Source organism: Procambarus clarkii, chromosome 23 (genome assembly GCF_040958095.1).
Source record: "Procambarus clarkii isolate CNS0578487 chromosome 23, FALCON_Pclarkii_2.0, whole genome shotgun sequence".
Lineage (NCBI taxonomy): Eukaryota > Metazoa > Arthropoda > Malacostraca > Decapoda > Cambaridae > Procambarus > Procambarus clarkii.
In genome coordinates this window covers 32,956,743-32,978,349 of record NC_091172.1, presented here as the reverse complement: position 1 = coordinate 32,978,349, position 21,607 = coordinate 32,956,743, and the positions used below count along the sequence as shown (strand labels likewise).

Here is a 21,607-nt window from a genome sequence, read left to right as displayed (position 1 = left end):
TGGTGCAATTATAGGGACCCATAGTCTCGGAGAAGAAAATAAAGTGTTTAGAGAAGACCTTGTCGGTTCTCACTGAACACTAAAATTTTCTTCTCCTACCACCCCTATTCTTTTTGTATATATATGTATATAATATATATAAACTTTGTTACAAAAAGAGGTTCCATATAAGATAGAAAGATGATTATCATAAGTTGTCGAGTTCTTCCAGCTCGTCAGATGGCGGGCAGGAATCCTGAATGCAGTGTGCATTTCCCCTCTGTATCGCCACGCTGAGGCACTAGAAGAGGAAGCTGGAAGCTCTGGGGTCTCTTGTTGTTTCAATTAGCCTAGACCCCAATTCCTTCAAAAAACTAGTGGCACTCTTACCCCAGGCACAGAGTGTTTCAAAAGCAATGGGGACAAAATTGCAGCGGTGATCCAGTTCTCTGTACTTACGGGACTTTGCTAGCCAGTGTTGATACACACATGTGTAGTCCCACACCAACTGCTTGCCATTCTTCCAGAGGTTCATTGTGATACCATCTGGGCGACCAATAAGAGCAGCAGAGTTACGGGGTGTTAGGTAATGGGGCTCTCTCTCAGCTGGGCATCCAGCTGTGGTGAGACTCCTCTTGATGATGTCGTTAACTTCACTGCCTCGAGTGCCATCCCCCTGTGCTTTGGCAGAGTAGGCCATGGTGGTTGCACCTGTCAGCCACCACCTCGCCGCAAATACACCTATTTTTGGTGTGGATTGGGGCAGCGAGGCGGAGGGCCACAGCAATTCAGAGGGTGTGTGGTGTGAGATGTGTGCCAGTTGCCGACATTGGGGTTACTGACAGGAAGTCTCCTGCATGTGGGGCTGCTACTGCTGTGAGGCGAGCAATGTTGTTTGGTGTTGTTGCAGCACCCAGGCACTCTGCAGCAGCTTGGTCTACAATGGGGCCATCCCAGCTGGATTGCTGGTGGGCTTTTGATAGTGTTGGTTGAAATGCTTGGCTTGCAAGAGAGGCCCACTTGGTGACACCGCATATAAAATTGGGATCGTGTACACCTGCCAGCTGATCTAAGTAGGCTGGTAAAATTTCATTTACAAGGTTGTCGGATGCTGAGGAGGAGGACAGGAAGGCTGGTACAGCGATTTGCGTTGCTGTTCGAACTCCGAGGCCCCCAAGTCTTACGGGAAGAGAGGCTTGTTTCCACTCTAGGTCATCAAGAGAGAGGTTGAGGGCTTTTTCTAGCATTGATTTTAGTAACCGGTCATACTTAGTATGACCGGTTACTAAATTGATTTTAGTAACCGGTCATACCGGTTTTTGGCTACTGTAAGATGGTGAACACCTCAGAAAGTAGGTTAACCTGGGGAGGGACAGACATCTGGTGATGAGGTAGAGTGCATCATGAGCATCAATATCCTCAATCCTCCCATCCATCCTCTTAAGGTCGGCGATTTTCTTATCAAGGACCTCATCGATGGCTTTCAACCCCAGGGGAGCTCCTAGGAGTGTGCTGTCTTCTGGTTTAGTTATATGTCAGCAATCTCTGTCAGCAATTGAGTCCTCACTGGTGATGACTCTTATTGTGCCAATAGGTTTTCCTACTTCTATTTTCTAGGTGACTGATGCTCTGATTTTTGATGTCTCGGATATGCCACTGTTGCTCTTCCTGCCGTGGGTGTTTCTCGCGCGAGTGGGAAGGCGCACCTGGTTGTCCTCCCTGGGAAAATCATTTATAGCTTTGATGACTGAGGCAGCTAAGGTTTTGTCTCTCCTTGCAGGGGTGGCTAGACATATGTTGCCAAACAGTAGGAGGTTGTGCCATGCTTGGGTCGTTCCAGGAGAGTCGTTGACCTTTCTCAGGAGGGCAGATAGTTTGGCTGTTGCATGGGGGCGGGCTATTATAGGAATGTGTTGCAAGGTTCTGGCCGATGTCGCTTTGATAGCTTCTAATAAATTATTTGTAGAAATGAAGCTCTGGAAGGTGTGCGCAGAGAACCCAAACACCTGGCTCCGTTGTGGAAATGATTGCGCAGAGCAGATACCGTCACTCGACCGGATATAGTCGACCGGACCTTGTCACACGTCTGACACCTGCCTTGTCTTCCCTCGCTTGATGGCTCATCTTGGCTTGGAGAAGCCTGGCTGTGTGTTGAGAGCTGCTACATGGGCGGGCGCTGGGTGGGAGGGTGGACGACGGGTTGAGGCTGGAGGGATGGTCAGCAGATGCCCATGGCACTTACCACTCAGATGAGTGGTAATACATATACCCCCACCACTATACACAATGGGTGGGTATACACCCACTAAGCAATGGATGGGTGGGTGCGGTGGTGGGTGCCCTGGTAGTGGGTGGCGTGGACACTTGGGAGCTGCCCGGGTTCTGTGGGCGGGTGGCAAGGTGGCCTCGCTGAGAGAGAGAGAGAGAGAGAGAGAGAGAGAGAGAGAGAGAGAGAGAGAGAGAGAGAGAGAGAGAGAGAGAGAGAGAGAGAGACAGAGAGAGAGAGAGAGAGAAAGAGAGAGAGAGAGAGAGAGAGAGAGAGAGAGAAAGAGAGAGAGAGAGAGAGAGAGAGAGAGAGAGAGAGAGAGAGAGAGAGAGAGAGAGAGAGAGAGAGAGAGAGAGAGAGAGAGAAGAGAGAGAGAAAGAGAGAGAGAGAGAGAGAGAGAGAGAGAGAGAGAGAGAGAGAGAGAGAGAGAGAGAGAGAGAGAGAGAGAGAGAGAGAGAGAGAGAGAGAGAGAGAGAGAGAGAGAGAGAGAGAGAGAGAGAGAGAGAGAGAGAGAGAGAGAGAGAGAGAGAGAGAGAGAGAGAGAGAGAGAGAGAGAGAGAGAGAGAGAGAGAGAGAGAGAGAGAGAGAGAGAGAGAGAGAGAGAGAGAGAGAGAGAGAGAGAGAGAGACCTTGTCACACGAGAGAGAGAGAGAGAGAGAGAGAGAGAGAGAGAGAGAGAGAGAGAGAGAGAGAGAGAGAGAGAGAGAGAGAGAGAGACAGAGAGAGAGAGAGAGAGAGAGAGAGAGAGAGAGAGAGAGAGAGAGAGAGAGAGAGAGAGAGAGAGAGAGAGAGAGAGAGAGAGAGAGAGAGAGAGAGAGACAGAGAGAGAGAGAGAGAGAGAGAGAGAGAGAGAGAGAGAGAGAGAGAGAGAGAGAGAGAGAGAGAGAGAGAGAGAGAGAGAGAGAGAGACAGAGAGAGAGAGAGAGAGAGAGAGAGAGAGAGAGAGAGAGAGAGAGAGAGAGAGAGAGAGAGAGAGAGAGAGAGAGAGAGAGAGAGAGAGACAGAGACAGAGACAGAGACAGAGACAGAGACAGAGACAGAGACAGAGACAGAGACAGAGACAGAGACAGAGACAGAGAGAGAGAGAGAGAGAGAGAGAGAGAGAGAGAGAGAGAGAGAGAGAGAGAGAGAAAAGGGTCCATAAACTCACTTGGTAGCAGTGTAGTCCCAGAAGGTTGGAGTTGGAGGCAGGTGGTACTGGAGTGTGAGGGCGGCAGGCAGGAGGAGGGACAAGGTGAAGCAGGCTGAGAGGGGCAGCCAGCGCAGGCGGGAGGCAGGGCAGCGGTAGGCCGGGAGCAGCAGGAGAGGCGTCACCATATACAGCTGCCACTCCACCGCCAGCGACCACAGGTGGCCCAGACACTACTCATCACCATCATTACTGGTAATGCTCATATATTTCCACCTATATTCACTATGTCAACATTACAGATTAATAATTATCAAATATCTGTCTTTCTATGGTGCCATCATATTGTATAAAGACTACCGTGGGCCTCCTCTTGAACTATTTGTGATATAAAAGACCATATATACATATATGGATATGTGTAAAGCTTAATTAGTCTCTAGGCCTATGCACATCTATAAACTCTAAGACCCCTCACGGATTCGAACCTGGTCTGCCCGGGTACCAAACTCCTGGCAGTCCCAGCCCATCCTCCAAAGATCCAAAAGGGATTCCATGCACCCGCCAAACCGTCTGTTTATGAATGAAAAACGGTTTACACACTACTTGCAACTGATTTCATTCGAACACTTCCGGAACAAGTGCATCACTGACGAATTTTCTTCGAACCACAACGCTGTAAATGCTTCACCCACGTACTACAAATACAAATAATCGTGAACAGAACCTAAACACCTAACCTAACCTATGTCAATATATGCACAATATGATAATACAGTATATTATAATTTTAATTAATATTTGAGAAAATTCTCGTTTTGAATGAACAGCATGTAAAAATTTATGAATGCGTCTGTGGATGTAATGGACTTGAGTGGAGGACGGGTTGCATAAACAGGGGGTTTAGCGGGTGGATGGAATGGACTTTGACCTTTGTTAATGAAGACTGGCTGCATTCATTTACAACGTAAATGCAAATGAATCTAAGCTCACCATATGATTAGCATCATTGAAGTTGTTAAGGAGAAGCATGTTGGTCCAGGCAGTGTGAGAGCAGGGTCGGCCGAACATGGCGTCGTAGGTCCTGTTCCATACCGGCCCCGAGGCTACGTGACGCAACACACTGCTACACCCCCACGTCACATACCCCATGGCGGGCACCAACCTGTCACCATATCACAGGCATCACATACCCACATTATTATTATTATTAACATCTTTATTGACAAAAATTCATTATAAGTTTGCCTAATCTGAGGAACTCAATCAGAGGATCATACAGAAGATAATAAGTCTAAACTGTAAGCTGAAGCACATGTATATCATGGTTACAATCGACTACATTAGACTGTATACACGTTTCAATGTACGAATATGTAAATACAAATTTCTATTGTGCACTGCCACACGAGGGCAGGGATGGGTTCATAAGTGATGCACCTTAAAAATAATATAAATAAAATTGTTCTTCATTCTATAAAATGGACAAGCAAATGTTGGATAAATTGTTAGGATGTCGTCCACTACACCAGATTAAATTAAATAATTACACAGTTGGTGGTACAATAGGCCAGGAGGTCTAAAATCTTTTACGATTTCACATTCAACAATATAATGTTCTAGTGAATGCATTAAAGGTTTATCACAGAGTTTACAATCTGAATATTCTGGTAGTGGCTCAGCCTCACTAACCTGCCAGATGTGTCTATAGCCAAGGTGAATTCGCGCAATAACTACATCACATTGCCTGGTCCGGTTGCTGTACTGACCATACAAATACCTATTATTACAAAAGTTATCATAGCTTTTAATACTGCAGCCTTAAGGTCTGTGGGCATTTTCTAGTTCTTCTAAATCTGAAGTAATTTCTTCAATTTATATGTTATAATAATTGCATTAGATAGTCCAAAATAATAATCAGTGTTTTCTTTGTTGCAAACCTCATTGGCCAATCGATCTACAAAGTCATGTTTTCCAACTCCAACATGGGATGGGATCCACACAAATTTTATACAATAATTATTATCATTGGCAAAAATTACATTCCATTTAATATTACAAGCTACTTCAGACATACATTGTGATGGGTTATTTAAGGACTGTAGAGCACTTTTAGAGTCACAAAATTTCACTCCACCACCATTGAGCTTAAGGTACTCGGTGGCTAGATAAATGCCCGATAGCTCGGTCTGTGTCGTGCTTGCCCAGTTGTTCACTCTCTGTGTACTAGACATGATCATTTCATTCCCTTTATATATTGCACATGCACAACCTGTTTTACAAGTGCCTAATTGCACAGTACCATCAGTAAAGGCATAAGATTCAGATGGTTCGAGATTTTGAAGATGACTGTCAATAGCTTCTAGTGTTATACATCTCATAATTTCAGTGTTATAGATTTGTTTTGCACTGATGGGTGTATAATCATTTGATATAGAAACTTGCACATCTTTCCAAGGGGGAATATAGTGCAGTCCTCTCTGTGCCTCGGGAGAGAACGGTGGCACCAGGCCTACTTTCATCATGAATTTACTACAAAATGGGTTCAGTCGGCGCTAAGGCGTTATACAACCTAGCAGTGATATACATGACCTGGGCCACACCTACAGAATAGGTGAGTCTGAGGTATGGTCATCACCTGCACTGGTAAAGAGGAAGTGCCCTTGATGGCGAGCAAGGTGGACCATGCAGCGTGCTGGGAAGGTGGTGGTGAGGGGACAACCCTCAGGCCTCCCCTCCTCACTCGCCATTGGGCTTATACCACACGTGTATCGGGCGCACGAAAATAGCTCTTGTGCCTTACTGCCTACAGAGCCGTGATTGCCTTGTTCTTCATCCGGCGACGTTGGTGGATTTGAAACAATCAGCCTCAGTTCAGTGTATATAGGTCGTGTCATGCTTTAACTTGACCCACCTCTACATTCGTTAATCCTGTGTGTGTGTGCAGTGTTGTTGACGTTTGAGGGAGGTGTGTTGGCCTTAAGTGTAAATGTTGCAGTGAAGTGAATATCTGCCCGAAACGCTTTGCGTAATAGTGGCTTTAGGCATTTTATGTACTAGCTCCTATCTATAAAGCCAACAAACTTTGTAGAATCTCTTTATGTATGTACCTTTGCCTAAATAAAAATTATTATTATTATTATTATTATAAGGTGACCCATAAGCAACTGTGCTGGTGTACTGGATTCTAATTAAAGCAGAAAAAGAGGTTGGTGCCCTCCGGAGACCCTGGTGCCAAATCTCCTTCCACCACTCCTGTGCTAAGGAGTGAACAACGTGCTATTGGCTGTTCAGTGTAAGTGATGCTGCATGATAATCTGCAGCTTCAATCCCAGCTAGCAGTTTCATCGACGAACATGCTTTCTTGTTATCACTGTAATATTAATAATCTGTACAAATAACAAGATTAACAAAATTATGGCAACCGCCCTTGCCGCAGGTGAGTCGCCGCTGCTGCCAGATGTGCATTCACCTGTCCAGATTGTTCCTGATTGACCTGCTGCTGATACACAAGTCTCTCTCCAGGCAGGAGAGAGCTAAGAAGAAAATGGGGCTGTATTCCAAGAGCTGGTGAGCAAGAAGGAAGAAAGGCGACTCCAGAGGGAAAGAATTCAACTAACCCGAGTGTTTTCCCTCATGGCAATGGTCTTGCTGACAGATTTCAATGGTTTTCTGCAGCCTCAAAAGCCCATCACACTAAATATATAAATAAATAAAAAATAATTAAATAAACGCATGAAGGTAAACAGAGATGAAGACAATCAAGTCTTTGTCACAAATAATGATGCATTTAACGACATGTTAACAAAGGAATATGTAAATGTCAACCCATGTCTTGCTATTTTTAAACAATGCTCTTCCCCACACCTTGCCCGAAACACTATTCGTATTAGTGGCTTTAGGTAATGTATGTACTAGCTCTATCTATAAATCCAACATTATGTTTGTAAAGCATCTATGTATGTACTTTTCCTGAATAAAAAATTTGAATTTGAATTTGAATTTGCTGGGATAAAAATGTTGTCAGCACCATGTGATAATTCAATGAAGGTGAAAATTGTTTTCTTTGGTGATAACAAGTGCATTAACCCTGAGTGTTTCCGGTCCGACGATGTGGGAAAAGCCACACCGCATTAAGAATAACCTGATTGTCGCAAGCTGGACAGCATCAACGGATACTGTATTCCCAAGCGACACTCCGCGCCCAGGGCGTTGGGCAGAACTTACAGAGTGGCTCGCTATCTGCCTCCACGCAGGATGTGCTAGAAATGTCAGCGTTGGGGCCACACTGCAGTGAGCTGCACCTCCAGGACCCACTGATGTGCAGTGTGTGCTGGTGACCATGATTCTAAGACTTATTATTTATTTATTTATTTATTTTTGCATTCTTGTAAAGCCACTAGCACGCATAGCGTTTCGGGCATATCCTTAATCTAACATAATTTTAAGAAGGTAGTATCTAGCAAAATTAAAAAAAAAGTTTACAGGTACATTGTAAGAAATTACACAAATACATTGTAAGAAAGTACAAAAAATAACATTGTATAAGAAATTTGACAAAAAATGTAGGTACATTAAAACAAATTTAAGGGTAATCCACAGGTACATTTCAGCATAATTTGAGGATTATTGCAAGATATAATGTAGCAAACTATGTGAATAAAATGATACAAGATAGCAGCAATAATTACAATGGTAAAGTTGTACGGCATAGGTACATATATTGAGGAATTGGGTAGCACTAGTTACAGTGCAAGTTTCAAGCACTAGGTAGGAAACTATGAAGATGAAATTGAAATTAGGTACTTTTAGGTTTTATCTTTGAATAAGGAAAAAGTTTGAAAGTTTTTCAATTTGTTAGAGAGTGAGTTCCATAGACTAGGTCCCTTTATTTGCATAGAGTGTTTACACAGATTAAGTTTGACTCTGGGGATATCAAAGAGATATTTATGTCTGGTATGGTGATTATGGGTCCTATTACATCTGTCCAGGGAGAGTTTCAGAACAGGGTTTGCACTTAAGAAAAGGGTTTTGTAAATGTAATTGGCACGAGAGAATGTGTGGAGTGAATTTATGTTTAGCTTGTTTAGAGGTTTAAACAGGGGAGTTGTGTGTTGTCTAAAAGCAGAGTTTGTTATTGTTCTGATAGCAGATTCTTGCTGGATGATGATGGGCTTGAGGTAGTTTGCACTGGTTAAACCCCATGCACAGATTCCATAAGTAAGATAGGGATAGATTAATGCATAGTATAGTGAGAGGAGAGCAGAGTTAAGTACATAATATCTGATTTTAGAGAGTATACCAACTGTTTTAGAAACTTTCTTAGTTATGTGTTGAATATGGGTGTTGAAATTAAGTCTCTTGTCTAAGTATAGGCCAAGGAACTTTCCATCATTTTTATTGCCGATGTTAACATTGTCTATCTGAAGCTGAATTGCATTTGTTGATTGCTCTCCCTAAGATGGGTGCACTGTGGCAACTAGATGCGTTAATTGTCGTGCTCCTGGCATGAAGGCAACTCATCAGAGCTGCTCAGCTGTTGACCAGACCACACACTAGAAATTGAAGGGACGACGACGTTTCGGTCCGTCCTGGACCATTCTCAAGTCGATTGTCGATTGCAAATGACAATCGACTTGAGAATGGTCCAGGACGGACCGAAACGTCGTCGTCCCTTCAATTTCTAGTGTGTGGTCTGGTCAACATACTTCAGCCACGTTATTGTGACTCATCGCCTGCTCAGCTGCTTCTAGGCCGCCCCGTACAAGCAGTGCCCCGCTCTTTAAGTCGCCACGTCATGATGATGGAGTGTCACCATCAGTGGAAGTTGTCCTATGCCATCAACTACGGGGGGCCACAGCTGGCACTCTGACTCCCCGCTTGCCCTTGGCTCACTCTGGACAGCGAAATAACGGCGAGTGTCTTTGTCCACCCATCTGGGTGTCGGGTGCCACAGTACTCGGCTGGCAGGTGTGACCTGCTCCTGCTGGCGGGGTGATTGGTCTCCACCCCCCCCTCTCTTGAGGTGGGGGCCGCTGCCAGCACCGCCTCCCCTTCCCACCCACAGTCAACTATACCCCCCTCAAGGTCTACGTCTCAGGGTGGGGCGCTATCTGTGAAGGCGCAGGAATTTAAACGCCCTGTAGAGCGGCTGACCTCTGGACAGTAGTACGAGCAATTGTTCCAATTGAGTCCGAAAAAGTTGCAACAGTGGTAGACATTGTCACTACCGAGGAAGTGGTAGTGAAGTGAGGAAGTGAATGCAAATGATAATTAAGTGCACTAGGCATAAGAAATACAGTACACACAAAAAGAATAAAACACTGAAAAAAAAATATCAAACTTGGTTAAAGTAAGGAAATGGCAGAATTAAGATTATTAAATTGTACTAGGCAACAAAATAATTAAAAGCAAACAAAATTTTGAATTAAATTAGCAATCTGGTATGAATATGGATGGAATTAGAGGTAAGTAAATTAATTAAACCAGTATAAGCACAGCAATTTAGAATGAAAACTGGAAACTGCAATTGCAAAATTTCATTGAAAAAATGATTCAACACAACAAGTGGCCATGCAAGAAATATGAGTTTAGCACAAACAAACTGGACACGTGGGTACGCTGCCCTCAATATCTTTAACCTGTAGGCTCCTTAGAGATAAGTTTAATTATACTGACTCCTTGTCATCATTAACTGCCTTCAGCTCCCCCCAAGGCATAACTGTGACGTGCTTGTCTCTGAAGCTTGACACAAATATAGTGAAATAATCAATGATGGAGTTAGAGTTTGTCTCCTGTGGATTCCTTCCCATATTGGTCTCCCGATGCATGATAGAACTGATGAGTTAGCAAAAACTTTTGCTCATAAAGAGGGAACTGATTCCTTGGACTGCCTTTGAGCAGCCTGAGGGGCAGTAATATTCCGGGAACATCAACAAAATCTCTAGACTTGAGGCAAAGTGAAATTCACACCAGTTCCTCCATCTATCATCATTCTATTATGTAGGAAGAACCGCACGTCTATGGGTCATCCAATAAGGTTAGCAGACTTTTAGATGTTACCATTGCTAGGCTTAGGCTCGGCTACAAGTACCTCTGGGAGTTTGTAACATCTGCTGAAATAGATTTCACTAAACGTAAACTCTATCAGCAGAAATATTTGCATACTGTGCGTCATTATATAATGGAATGTGAAAAAAATCGCCGAATTCAGAGATAACCCCATCAATGGAGTCCAAGAAATGTGTAAGTACTTCATTCATAATGATGTGCTGCCAGGAATCTTAGCGAAGTATCCAAAGTTAGCTTACTGTAGGTAATGCATGGGCATGACTGTAAAGCTGCCGCCCAGTTGGGTGGGTGTGGAGCACATGACTGTAAAGCTGCCGCCCAGTTGGGTGGGTGTGGAGCACATGACTGTAAAGCTGCCGCCCAGTTGGGTGGGTGTGGAGCACATGACTGTAAAGCTGCCGCCCAGTTGGGTGGGTGTGGAGCACATGACTGTAAAGCTGCCGCCCAGTTGGGTGGGTGTGGAGCACATGACTGTAAAGCTGCCGCCCAGTTGGGTGGGTGTGGAGCACATGACTGTAAAGCTGCCGCCCAGTTGGGTGGGTGTGGAGCAAGACTAGTAACTGTGTGACTCACCATAGATGTAAAGTGCCTTGTATAGTGACTGTTGTGAGCCTCTTGTTGAATCACTTGTGATACAAAAGATTATCGATGTGTATATGCAATTTGTATAAATGATTGTATATATATGTACATGTATATATAACTTTAATAATTGTGTAACAAACGTCATATGATTGTTACTTGTTAAGCTAAACGAACTATGGAGTGCAGTTCCTGAACCGATTATGTGCCTCTGTAATCTTTTCCACCACCGCCCACGGGATGGGTATGGGGTGCATAATAAAGAAAGAAAGGGAATATAGTGAACAGTTTTATCAGGAATAAGAGACACATTCAGTTTCATAACTTCTTTGGGGATTGTAAGTTTAAGACAAAGATAAAACTATCCTATACACAACAAATATTGCTACACTTTTCCCAAGCCTGTGATAAGGTCGACACCACACCCGTACACTAGCCTTAATGTGTATCCCACAAAGTGTAAATAAACTTATTAATTATACGTAATATAAATTCTTTACTCACAATCTTGAATTATTCTGTGGGTAATTACTTATGATCCGTCACACCTGATCCCATTACCGACGGAACAAATTCCTGGTGCCGAACCTGCCAACCCTCCGATAAAAAGCACTATAAATCCACTCAGCCAATTGAATATTAATATATAAGGGTGCCTGTTGCAAAACCATGCCCTCGGGTAGAGTCTAGCATAGTTACAAAGCTTGCCTACGCTTTGGTCTTTGCTCAGGCACCTCGTTGATGCCTGAGCATAGCACAGCATACCACCTTCTTAGCAAATTTAAGAGTAACTGACTGAAGTGTTTACCAGAGTCATGACAGCATCTTGGCGACACAAGTGAGAAAAACGACCAGGTTTAATATTACGTGAACCATCTGCTCACCTGAGATAGCGCTGGAAATAGAAGCTGGAGAAGGTAAACTGGTGGAGGCGTTTCTTTAGGTAAATGGAGACCAGGAAGGCAGAGATGAAGAAAAATGTGTCGACAGCCGGGTAGGCGTTGAACACCCACCAGAACCTCCAGTCCCACGCATGCTGTACTTCCCCACAGAGACCGCGCCGGGGTAGCATTTTATATTTTTGATAATATTACAATGTTTATTAACGTAAGAAGAATTATACACAATTTTTAAAAAAATTAATAATGTGAGAAGAGTTATACACAATTATTATAAAATAGAATAATGTGAGAAGAATTATACACAATTATTAAGAGTTAGAATGATGTAAGAAGAATTATACACAATTATTTAGAATCATACAAAATTAAAAAATATTTTTTTAATATTATTAAAAAATATTATTTTTCTTATAGAATAATGTTAGAAGAATTATACAGATGTCTCCAAATTTGATCTAATTATAGACCAATAACTTTTGGTCAATATAAATGATTCTCTGTCTGTCTGTCTGTCTGTCTGTCTGTCTGTCTGTCTGTCTGTCTGTCTGTCTGTCAAACACAAGGGTGGCTCACCTGAGTAAGGTCACGAGGAGTGGCAGAGGAGACGAGGAGCAGCATGTAGCGATGAGCGAGTATCACCCACACCACCATCACCACCCTGTGGAACACCAACACTCACCACTATATATATATATATATATATATATATATATATATATATATATATATATATATATATATATATATATATATATATATATATATATATATATATATATATATATATATATATATATATATATATATATATATATATATATATACAAACCACTCCAGGGGAAGGAGGGATAGTGTCATTAGTATTGATGTTAACTCTTTACTTAGGACCCGGTTGATTAAACTGTAAATATATTCAGAAGGATTTTACTTGACCTTATTAGAATTGTCTGTAAGAGCTAATAAATTCTTTGAACCAGTAAAACTGATCATCACTAGGTTTACAGGTGGAATGAGGCGGTGTACAGGTGGTTGCAGTGAGGCTACCACCTGTACACCAGGTGGGAACCAGGACACACCTGAGTCCGTCCAGAATATTCAGGTGGGTCGAGGCAGTATCGATAGCGGTGAGGCGACTCCAGTTACGACCTAAGGAGAAGCAGTGTAGCATCCTCGCCCCTGTGAATTGCAGGGAATAAATAAGAGGCGTGAAGTCACTCATATGAGCTTTCAGGGCGAACAATAGCCCCTTGGACCCCGTTTTTCAGTCGTCTAAAAACGCCTTTACATCACCCCCGTTCGTACTCGATCACCCACCTCGGGGGCAGGTGCAGGAGGCCAGGTTGGCGACGCAGGGGCTGGTCGTCTCCCGTGCCGTGGCCACCGCTATCGTCGCCATCAGGGCCCCTGTCACCAGCCTGAGAGGGAACCGAGACCAGCGTCAACAACCTCTGGTTGTGTCACGTCTGCGGGTGAGCACTACAGGAAGACAAGTGAGGTGTTGCTGCTCCGTCTGGTGTCTACTGCAGCGAATCATTTTATTATTGTTAATTATACGCCACTAGTATTACCTCACTCATCTGGCTCTTACTGCGTCTGTAGAGTGGCTAGTGTGTGTGTGTATGTGTAGAGTGGCTAGTGTGTATATGTGTAGAGTGGCTAGTGTGTATATGTGTATGTGTAGAGTGGGTAGTGTGTATATGTGTATGTGTAGAGTGGCTAGTGTGTGTGTATGTGTAGGCTGGCCAGTGTGTGTATAGAGTGGGGAGTGACTCACAGGAAGGAGAGGTCAGAGGTGGTCCAGGTGTAGTTGTAGTCATCGTGGCAGTTGACACTGAGGGAGATGGCCGCCTCCTCCTGCTGCTGCTGCAGCGACTCCTGCGGGAGAAGCCACACGGTTACACTTAACCCACCGCTCACTGCAGAGAGAAATAATCTAGCCTTTGTAACACACGGGAAGCCATATACACAAGCTCTATTGATCTTGCAAGATGTCAGGAGCGATTACGTGGTGTATCAATTGACTAGATTGTCAGACCCGCCAGTGGGTAAGTATGTGAAGGTGACTCACACGAAGGAAGAGCGAGGTGCAGGTGTCGGGGACACAGGTGGCGTAGGTGTGCTCCCACCTGCCTGCCAGGGACCTCACAGCTCCCCATGACCCGCCACCACCATCACTCCTTCCCTCAGTGTCCTCCTCCTCCCTACGAAGTAAACGTATAATTAATCCCGGTTGTCGGAGACAGGAAGTTTGCACTTAGGCCTCTAGAGGTCCCTCATGGGCCAATTACTGACCTTCACACACGATGGAGCCCACAACAGTTGCCTGTCTCCTGGGAACATCGTTTACTCTTAAGTGAAAAGAGGCAGAAAAAAAGTATCCAATAATTTTTTAATAATGATAAATACGATTGTTTTTACAATTGTTTGGTTATGCCTAAAACTAAATTTACCATTATTGAAAAACAAAATATGGCGAATTTTTAAAACAGTTTTTTATTAACCCTAAGACAATTAACTTCGTTCATAAAAATATAGCATTTTACCTGTTTATTAAACGGTTTCTCTATTACTCAAAGCCACTTCCATAATCTCAGCAAAACAAAATTCAGCATTATTAAAAAGAATAATACACTTCCTTGTTCTTAAACGGTTTGATCTTTTTCTTGCGTTCTGAACACAAACCTCAACATTACAAACAATAAAACATTCTATATAGTAAAAATGCAAAGAATTTTGTCAATGTTTCTAGAGCTGTCCATAAAGTAAGTCAAGTGGACCAAGAGGACCAAGAAGTGGTCCATGTGTTAGAGAAATAAACTAGTCCGTATTAGTTAACATTAAAACACTCCACTACTGACGTCTCATATACAGCGGCCTCAATAGGTTGGGTGGGTTGCTTGGGTCCTTATGTTTATTGTTAGACAATACTGTTGCTTTTTTTACCCATATTCTGGGTCCCTTGATTTGTAGAGCATATTTACTTTGATTAAGTCGTACTCTTGGAATATCAAAGACGTATTTGTTTCTGGTGTGGTGCTCATGGGTTCTGTTACAACCTTCAATGAAGCTTTTAAGGTCAGGATTGACATTACAGTTCAGCGTTATATATAAATATATATATATATATATATATATATATATATATATATATATATATATATATATATATATATATATATATATATATATATATATATATATATGTATATAATACACATGAGAGGATGTGCAGTGACTTAATATCTAACATATTCAGAGATTTGAGTAGGGACACCGAGTGATGTCTGGGGCCAGAGTTGGGTATTGTCCTAACAGCAGCTTTGTGTTGAGTATTTAGAGGACGTAAATTAGATGAGGGAGTAATAGAGAGTAACCAGAGCAGGGCGAGGTACATAATATCTGATCTTAGAAAGAATGCCAACAGTTTTTGAAACTTTTTTGATATATTTAGAATGTGTCCCTGGAAATTCAGCTTTTGGTCAATGAGAACTCCAAGGAATTTGCCATCTACTTTGTTACAAATTTGGGTATTGTTTATTCTGAGATTTATTTCATTTGAGGATTTATTGCCAAACAAAATATAGAAAGTTTTGTGTTTTGTCAATGTTGAGGGTGAGTTTGTTGGCAGTTAGCCAAAGATGGACTTTATTTAGCTCAGTATTCACTGTGACATTTAGAGCAAGGGGGTCAGGACTGGAGTAAATGAAGGTTGTGTCGTCAGCAAATAAGATTGGTTTGAGGTGTTGGGAGGCATTTGGAAGGTCATTAATGTAGATGAGAAAGAGGAGAGGGCCAAGTATGCTGCCCTGAGGAATACCAATGTTGATGGGTAGGGTGGGAGAAATTGAATTATTCACAGAAACATACTGGAGCCTGTCAGTAAGGTAAGATTTGAAGTTCAAGTGAATTCCCTCATCGTCCTTTGCTCTGATGAGGGAACTGTTGTGCAAATAAAAGTATTGAGATTAACATAATACTTTTGGGTTCAATTATCCGTCCATAGGACAGCTAATTGAATTCTCAAGCTAATTAAAGGTAATTAGTGTCATCATACTGAATTCACACAGTGATGAGGGACTGTCTGGGGGCAACAGTATTTGATTTAACGTATTTGCTCAGTATTAATTACCTGTCCATGGAACAGTTAATTAATTACTCAAGTTAATTAGGGTAATTAGCGTCATACACTGACAGTTGTGGGTGAAGTCATTGGGATAGTGTAAATTCGTTCTAGATTAATTGCCTGTCCGTGTAACAGTTAATTAATTGCTCAGGTTAATTAAAAATAATTAACACCACCAAGTGAATTCACAGTGTTTTGATGAGAACTGTTGAGACAGTGTTGAGAGTAATGTAATTCGTCAGTATTAATTAACTGTCCATGGGACAGTTAATTAATACTGACGGATATTACATAATTAACGTCATCCAAGTGTACTGACTTAGGATAATTAACGTCATCCAAGTGTACTGACTTAGGATAATTAACGTCATCCAAGTGTACTGACTTAGGATAATTAACGTCATCCAAGTGTACTGACTTAGGATAATTAACGTCATCCAAGTGTACTGACTTAGGATAATTAACGTCATCCAAGTGTACTGACTTAGGATAATTAACGTCATCCAAGTGTACTGACTTAGGATAATTAACGTCATCCAAGTGTACTGACTTAGGATAATTAACGTCATCCAAGTGTACTGACTTAGGATAATTAACGTCATCCAAGTGTACTGACTTAGGATAATTAACGTCATCCAAGTGTACTGACTTAGGATAATTAACGTCATCCAAGTGTACTGACTTAGGATAATTAACGTCATCCAAGTGTACTGACTTAGGATAATTAACGTCATCCAAGTGTACTGACTTAGGATAATTAACGTCATCCAAGTGTACTGACTTAGGATAATTAACGTCATCCAAGTGTACTGACTTAGGATAATTAACGTCATCCAAGTGTACTGACTTAGGATAATTAACGTCATCCAAGTGTACTGACTTAGGATAATTAACGTCATCCAAGTGTACTGACTTAGGATAATTAACGTCATCCAAGTGTACTGACTTAGGATAATTAACGTCATCCAAGTGTACTGACTTAGGATAATTAACGTCATCCAAGTGTACTGACTTAGGATAATTAACGTCATCCAAGTGTACTGACTTAGGATAATTAACGTCATCCAAGTGTACTGACTTAGGATAATTAACGTCATCCAAGTGTACTGACTTAGGATAATTAACGTCATCCAAGTGTACTGACTTAGGATAATTAACGTCATCCAAGTGTACTGACTTAGGATAATTAACGTCATCCAAGTGTACTGACTTAGGATAATTAACGTCATCCAAGTGTACTGACTTAGGATAATTAACGTCATCCAAGTGTACTGACTTAGGATAATTAACGTCATCCAAGTGTACTGACTTAGGATAATTAACGTCATCCAAGTGTACTGACTTAGGATAATTAACGTCATCCAAGTGTACTGACTTAGGATAATTAACGTCATCCAAGTGTACTGACTTAGGATAATTAACGTCATCCAAGTGTACTGACTTAGGATGTCATCCAAGTGTACTGACTTAGGATAATTAACGTCATCCAAGTGTACTGACTTAGGATAATTAACGTCATCCAAGTGTACTGACTTAGGATAATTAACGTCATCCAAGTGTACTGACTTAGGATAATTAACGTCATCCAAGTGTACTGACTTAGGATAATTAACGTCATCCAAGTGTACTGACTTAGGATAATTAACGTCATCCAAGTGTACTGACTTAGGATAATTAACGTCATCCAAGTGTACTGACTTAGGATAATTAACGTCATCCAAGTGTACTGACTTAGGATAATTAACGTCATCCAAGTGTACTGACACAGACTTGTGGGTGGCAGCTGCCGAGCGGGTGGCAGCAGTGTCTAACGTAACTTGTTTCGATTAATTAGCTGTCCGTTTGATTTGTCAGGTGTTTGTGTAATTAAGAGTTTGCGAGTTATCATGTTGACAGTTTGACTTGCCTGTAGGAGACAAGGTTGTGATTAACGTAGACTATTTGTTGCTGACTGCAGTTGACAGTCAATTAACGCAATTATTCGCTGAGATCAATTAGTGTCTTGGATTAGTCTGTGTTTTGTTTGTCGTCCTTGGGACGAAGTGTTAACTGATAGAGGGTTACCGGAGTTGTCTCATTAACCTGTATGTTCATTGTGATATAATTGCAGAGTGCTGCAAGTGCTCTTTATTGCGATTTGCATCCTCTGTGAACACTGATATTGTACAGAATGAATGTTCTTCTGGCTAGTGTACAGAATGAATGTTCTTCTGGCTAGTGTACAGAATGAATGTTCTTCTGGCTAGTGTACGAAATTAATTCAGCCATGCACTACTGCTGATATAAGAAGGTACTGAGTGGAATAAGGTGAACTTAATTTTATTTTAAATTTAAGAACATTAATAGATATAAGATAGGGAAAGTAACAAGTAATTTATAGCTGAGTGAGCGGAGTTGGCATTGTGGAGCTGATAAATATGTTAGGCTAGATGTTGAGTCACGAGGTTGTGTCAGGTGAAGCAGGACCTACCGGACGGTGACGAGGCAGTACTTCGCCACAAGCTTGGTGTTCTCCTGCAGGAGTGCCTGGGGGTGTAGCGTGTGTAGTGTGAGGTTGAGCGAGGCCAGCTGAGCACGCTGATGGTAGAGGTGAGAGGCCAGCGTGCCTGGGAGTCTCACTCGGACACTCTCACAAAGGGCAGGGTGTCCACGCGCTTCAGTGCCTCCTGCACCCACTCCATCAGATACCTTCCCACTGGCGTCCCACACTTGGCCAGGAGAAAGACACCATTAGCAGTGAAATACAGTACAGCTGTGAGATTAAATTTATGTTATTAGAAGGAATGTAATGTTACCAGTAAGTGAAGACTACAACACAGGGTCGGGGTGGGTGGCCCGGACCACACCTCATGTTGCACAAGTGAGGAGGGTGGAGTGCTGAACGGGAATTTAGTGCGGAAATTAACCTGGATCTGAGAACCAATGAAGCGCTAGACAGAAATGATATGAATGCGAGGCTTGTGGTTGCATGAATGGTGTTGATTTTGGCTTTATTTACGTGAAGGCAGTGTTCGGTTGTGGCAGCAATAGGGACACGGAGCCGGCAGCGGGTGGACACTTGCTTTGTTCTTTATCATAACCTTTTCAAGGTGTATTTTGAACTGTAGCAATACTTAAGCTTTTATTATTTCAGCGTTTGGCGATTCCTGGGGCTGATTACACTGTGGATGGAAAAAATCTACTGTTGTCTGTCCTACATTGCGGCATCTTGAAATTGAATCTGGTCTCCTTTATGTGAGTCATATTGACCCTTCTAAGTGTTTAGTCTGGATTAACGTCTTCCAACTTGTTCAGCAATGTAAAAGTCCCAGCGAGATCAGCCTTGTTTGTAGTGCTGTTACCTCTGACGTCCACAGACTGTCTTGGTATGAGAGTTTTTATGTGATGATTTTTGTCACCTTACGCTGAACGCTCTGCAGTGATCTCTTGCTAGTACTTGAGGGCCAGAGTTGGTGTGAATGAGACTTACGAGTGTGTATCTGAGGGAGAGAGAGAGAGGGTGTAGGCTGATGTGCTTCACACAGAATTAAAGTTGAAGGCCAAGAGAGACGAGAGACATCTTACTAGTGTAGCTCCATGATTGTGTAGAGACGAGGGCGAGAGCAGAGTGAGCCAGGCAGAGGCTGTCAGCTAAATTCTGGCTCCGCTGTGGCGACGCCTTCGTCGGGTAGTAGTGTCTGCCCATGTGTCGTCTGCAACACACGCGGCCCTTGTCAGACATACCAACATGACACAGAAACATCCTACATACTTCTCCCCCCCCCCCTCCCTTGTATTTGGTAGTATTTTAATGATATAATTTAATTATATTTGAACGATTCATTTTGCTACTGTTTGTGTTGTGTTGCTACTGTTCCAGATGCTGCCCTTGATGCTAGTGGTATTACGGATCCAGTTGCTACTGCAGTTATCTGCAAGTTATGCTACTTGGAATCAGAGTGGAATATTTTATTCGTAACAACTTGTACAAATCGTTTCATATCTGGCTTGTTTGAGCAGGTGTATAGCAGTAAACAATCTTACACGTGAGACATAACTTTAATAATATTTGTCTTACAATTTGAGTGAGGTTGTGTATATATGTACTGTTGGTACAACATAATGTGGTAGTGATTAATTACATTTAGAAAAGACAATATTGTTATCATAATAACACATGCAGGAAAATCTGTAACTCGCCTACATATATATTAAAGGTTGGACAAATTTTCTGCTAATATTAATTATTTTATATTATCAATACACTTGGCCATTACAACACAGCTATAGCAACACGGCGAGGGAGGCAGTTCAGGTGTAGTGGTGTCCTGGTCAACACCTGAGACCGTCCTGGTGCTCTACAGCCAGGGCCAACATAGCAGAGGCAATCACACAATTCACCTACTATTACACCAGCGCCGATCTCTTGAGCTGGGATATATAAACAATCGAAAATCACTAGCTTCTTAACATCTACTCAACGGCCAATGAACCAAATTTTATCTGCAATGCTAATAAGAGGTAAGAGCCAAGTATCTTCATTAGACAAAAGTGCTTCAGTTGAGGCATGTTGAGGTCCAGCCCACAGTCAGCAGGGGTCGACTCTTTTTTTTTTTTTTTTTTTTTTTGAGATATATACAAGAGTTGTTACATTCTTGTACAGCCACTAGTACGCGTAGCGTTTCGGGCAAGTCCCTGGAATACGATCCCCCGCCGCGAAGAATCGTTTTTTCATCCAAGTACACATTTTACTGTTGCGTTAAACAGAGGCTACAGTTAAGGAATTGTGCCCAGTAAATCCTCCCCGGCCAGGATACGAACCCATGACATAGCGCTCGCGGAACGCCAGGCGAGTGTCTTACCACTACACCACGGAGACTGCATACAGAGACTCTGGCAGCCCACAGTCAGCAGGGGTCGACTCTGGCAGCCCACAGTCAGCAGGGGTCGACTCTGGCAGCCCACAGTCAGCAGGGGTCGACTCTGGCAGCCCACAGTCAGCAGGGGTCGACTCTGGCAGCCCACAGTCAGCAGGGGTCGACTCTGGCAGATCACACTCCCCAGGGGATGACCAAGCACGAGGCCTAGGACCAAGCACGAGGCCTAGGACCAAGCACGATGCCCAGGACCAAGCACGAGGCCCAGGACCAAGCACGAGGCCCAGGACCAAGCACAAGGCCTAGGACCAAGCACGAGGCCTAGGACCAAGCACGAGGCCCAGGACCAAGCACAAGGCCTAGGACCAAGCACGAGGCCTAGGACCAAGCACGAGGCCCAGGACCAAGCACAAGGCCTAGGACCAAGCACGAGGCCTAGGACCAAGCACGAGGCCCAGGACCAAGCACAAGGCCTAGAACCAAGCACGAGGCCTAGGACCAAGCACGAGGCCCAGGACCAAGCACGAGGCCCAGGACCAAGCACAAGGCCTAGGACCAAGCACGAGGCCTAGGACCAAGCACGAGGCCTAGGACCAAGCACGAGGCCTAGGACCAAGCACGAGGCCTAGGACCAAGCACGATGCCCAGGACCAAGCACGAGGCCCAGGACCAAGCACAAGGCCTAGAACCAAGCACGAG

The 21,607-nt window shown here is 43.1% G+C and overlaps 1 protein-coding gene across 3 annotated transcripts in view; it reads right to left on the bottom strand.

The window, feature by feature from the left end:
• The window catches only part of LOC123763992 (O-acyltransferase like protein), a 33,660-nt gene extending 12,479 nt beyond the window's left edge, over positions 1-21,181 (bottom strand). Inside the window, exons 1-9 of one of the 3 annotated variants that reach the window (XM_069330127.1) lie at positions 18,523-21,181; positions 13,998-14,130; positions 13,704-13,804; positions 13,244-13,344; positions 13,006-13,105; positions 12,503-12,587; positions 11,912-12,063; positions 4,368-4,539; positions 3,396-3,607 (exon numbers count right to left, since the gene is read on the bottom strand). In XM_069330127.1, coding sequence (XP_069186228.1) covers positions 3,396-3,607; positions 4,368-4,539; positions 11,912-12,063; positions 12,503-12,587; positions 13,006-13,105; positions 13,244-13,325 — 803 coding nt within the window. In that variant the 5' untranslated portion in view covers positions 13,326-13,344; positions 13,704-13,804; positions 13,998-14,130; positions 18,523-21,181. Of the gene's footprint in view, positions 1-3,395; positions 3,608-4,367; positions 4,540-11,911; positions 12,064-12,502; positions 12,588-13,005; positions 13,106-13,243; positions 13,805-13,997; positions 14,131-18,522 lie in introns of all 3 variants that reach the window. The other 2 variants (XM_069330126.1, XM_069330129.1) reach the window with 2 other exon arrangements.
• Positions 21,182-21,607: the final 426 nt, after the last annotated feature.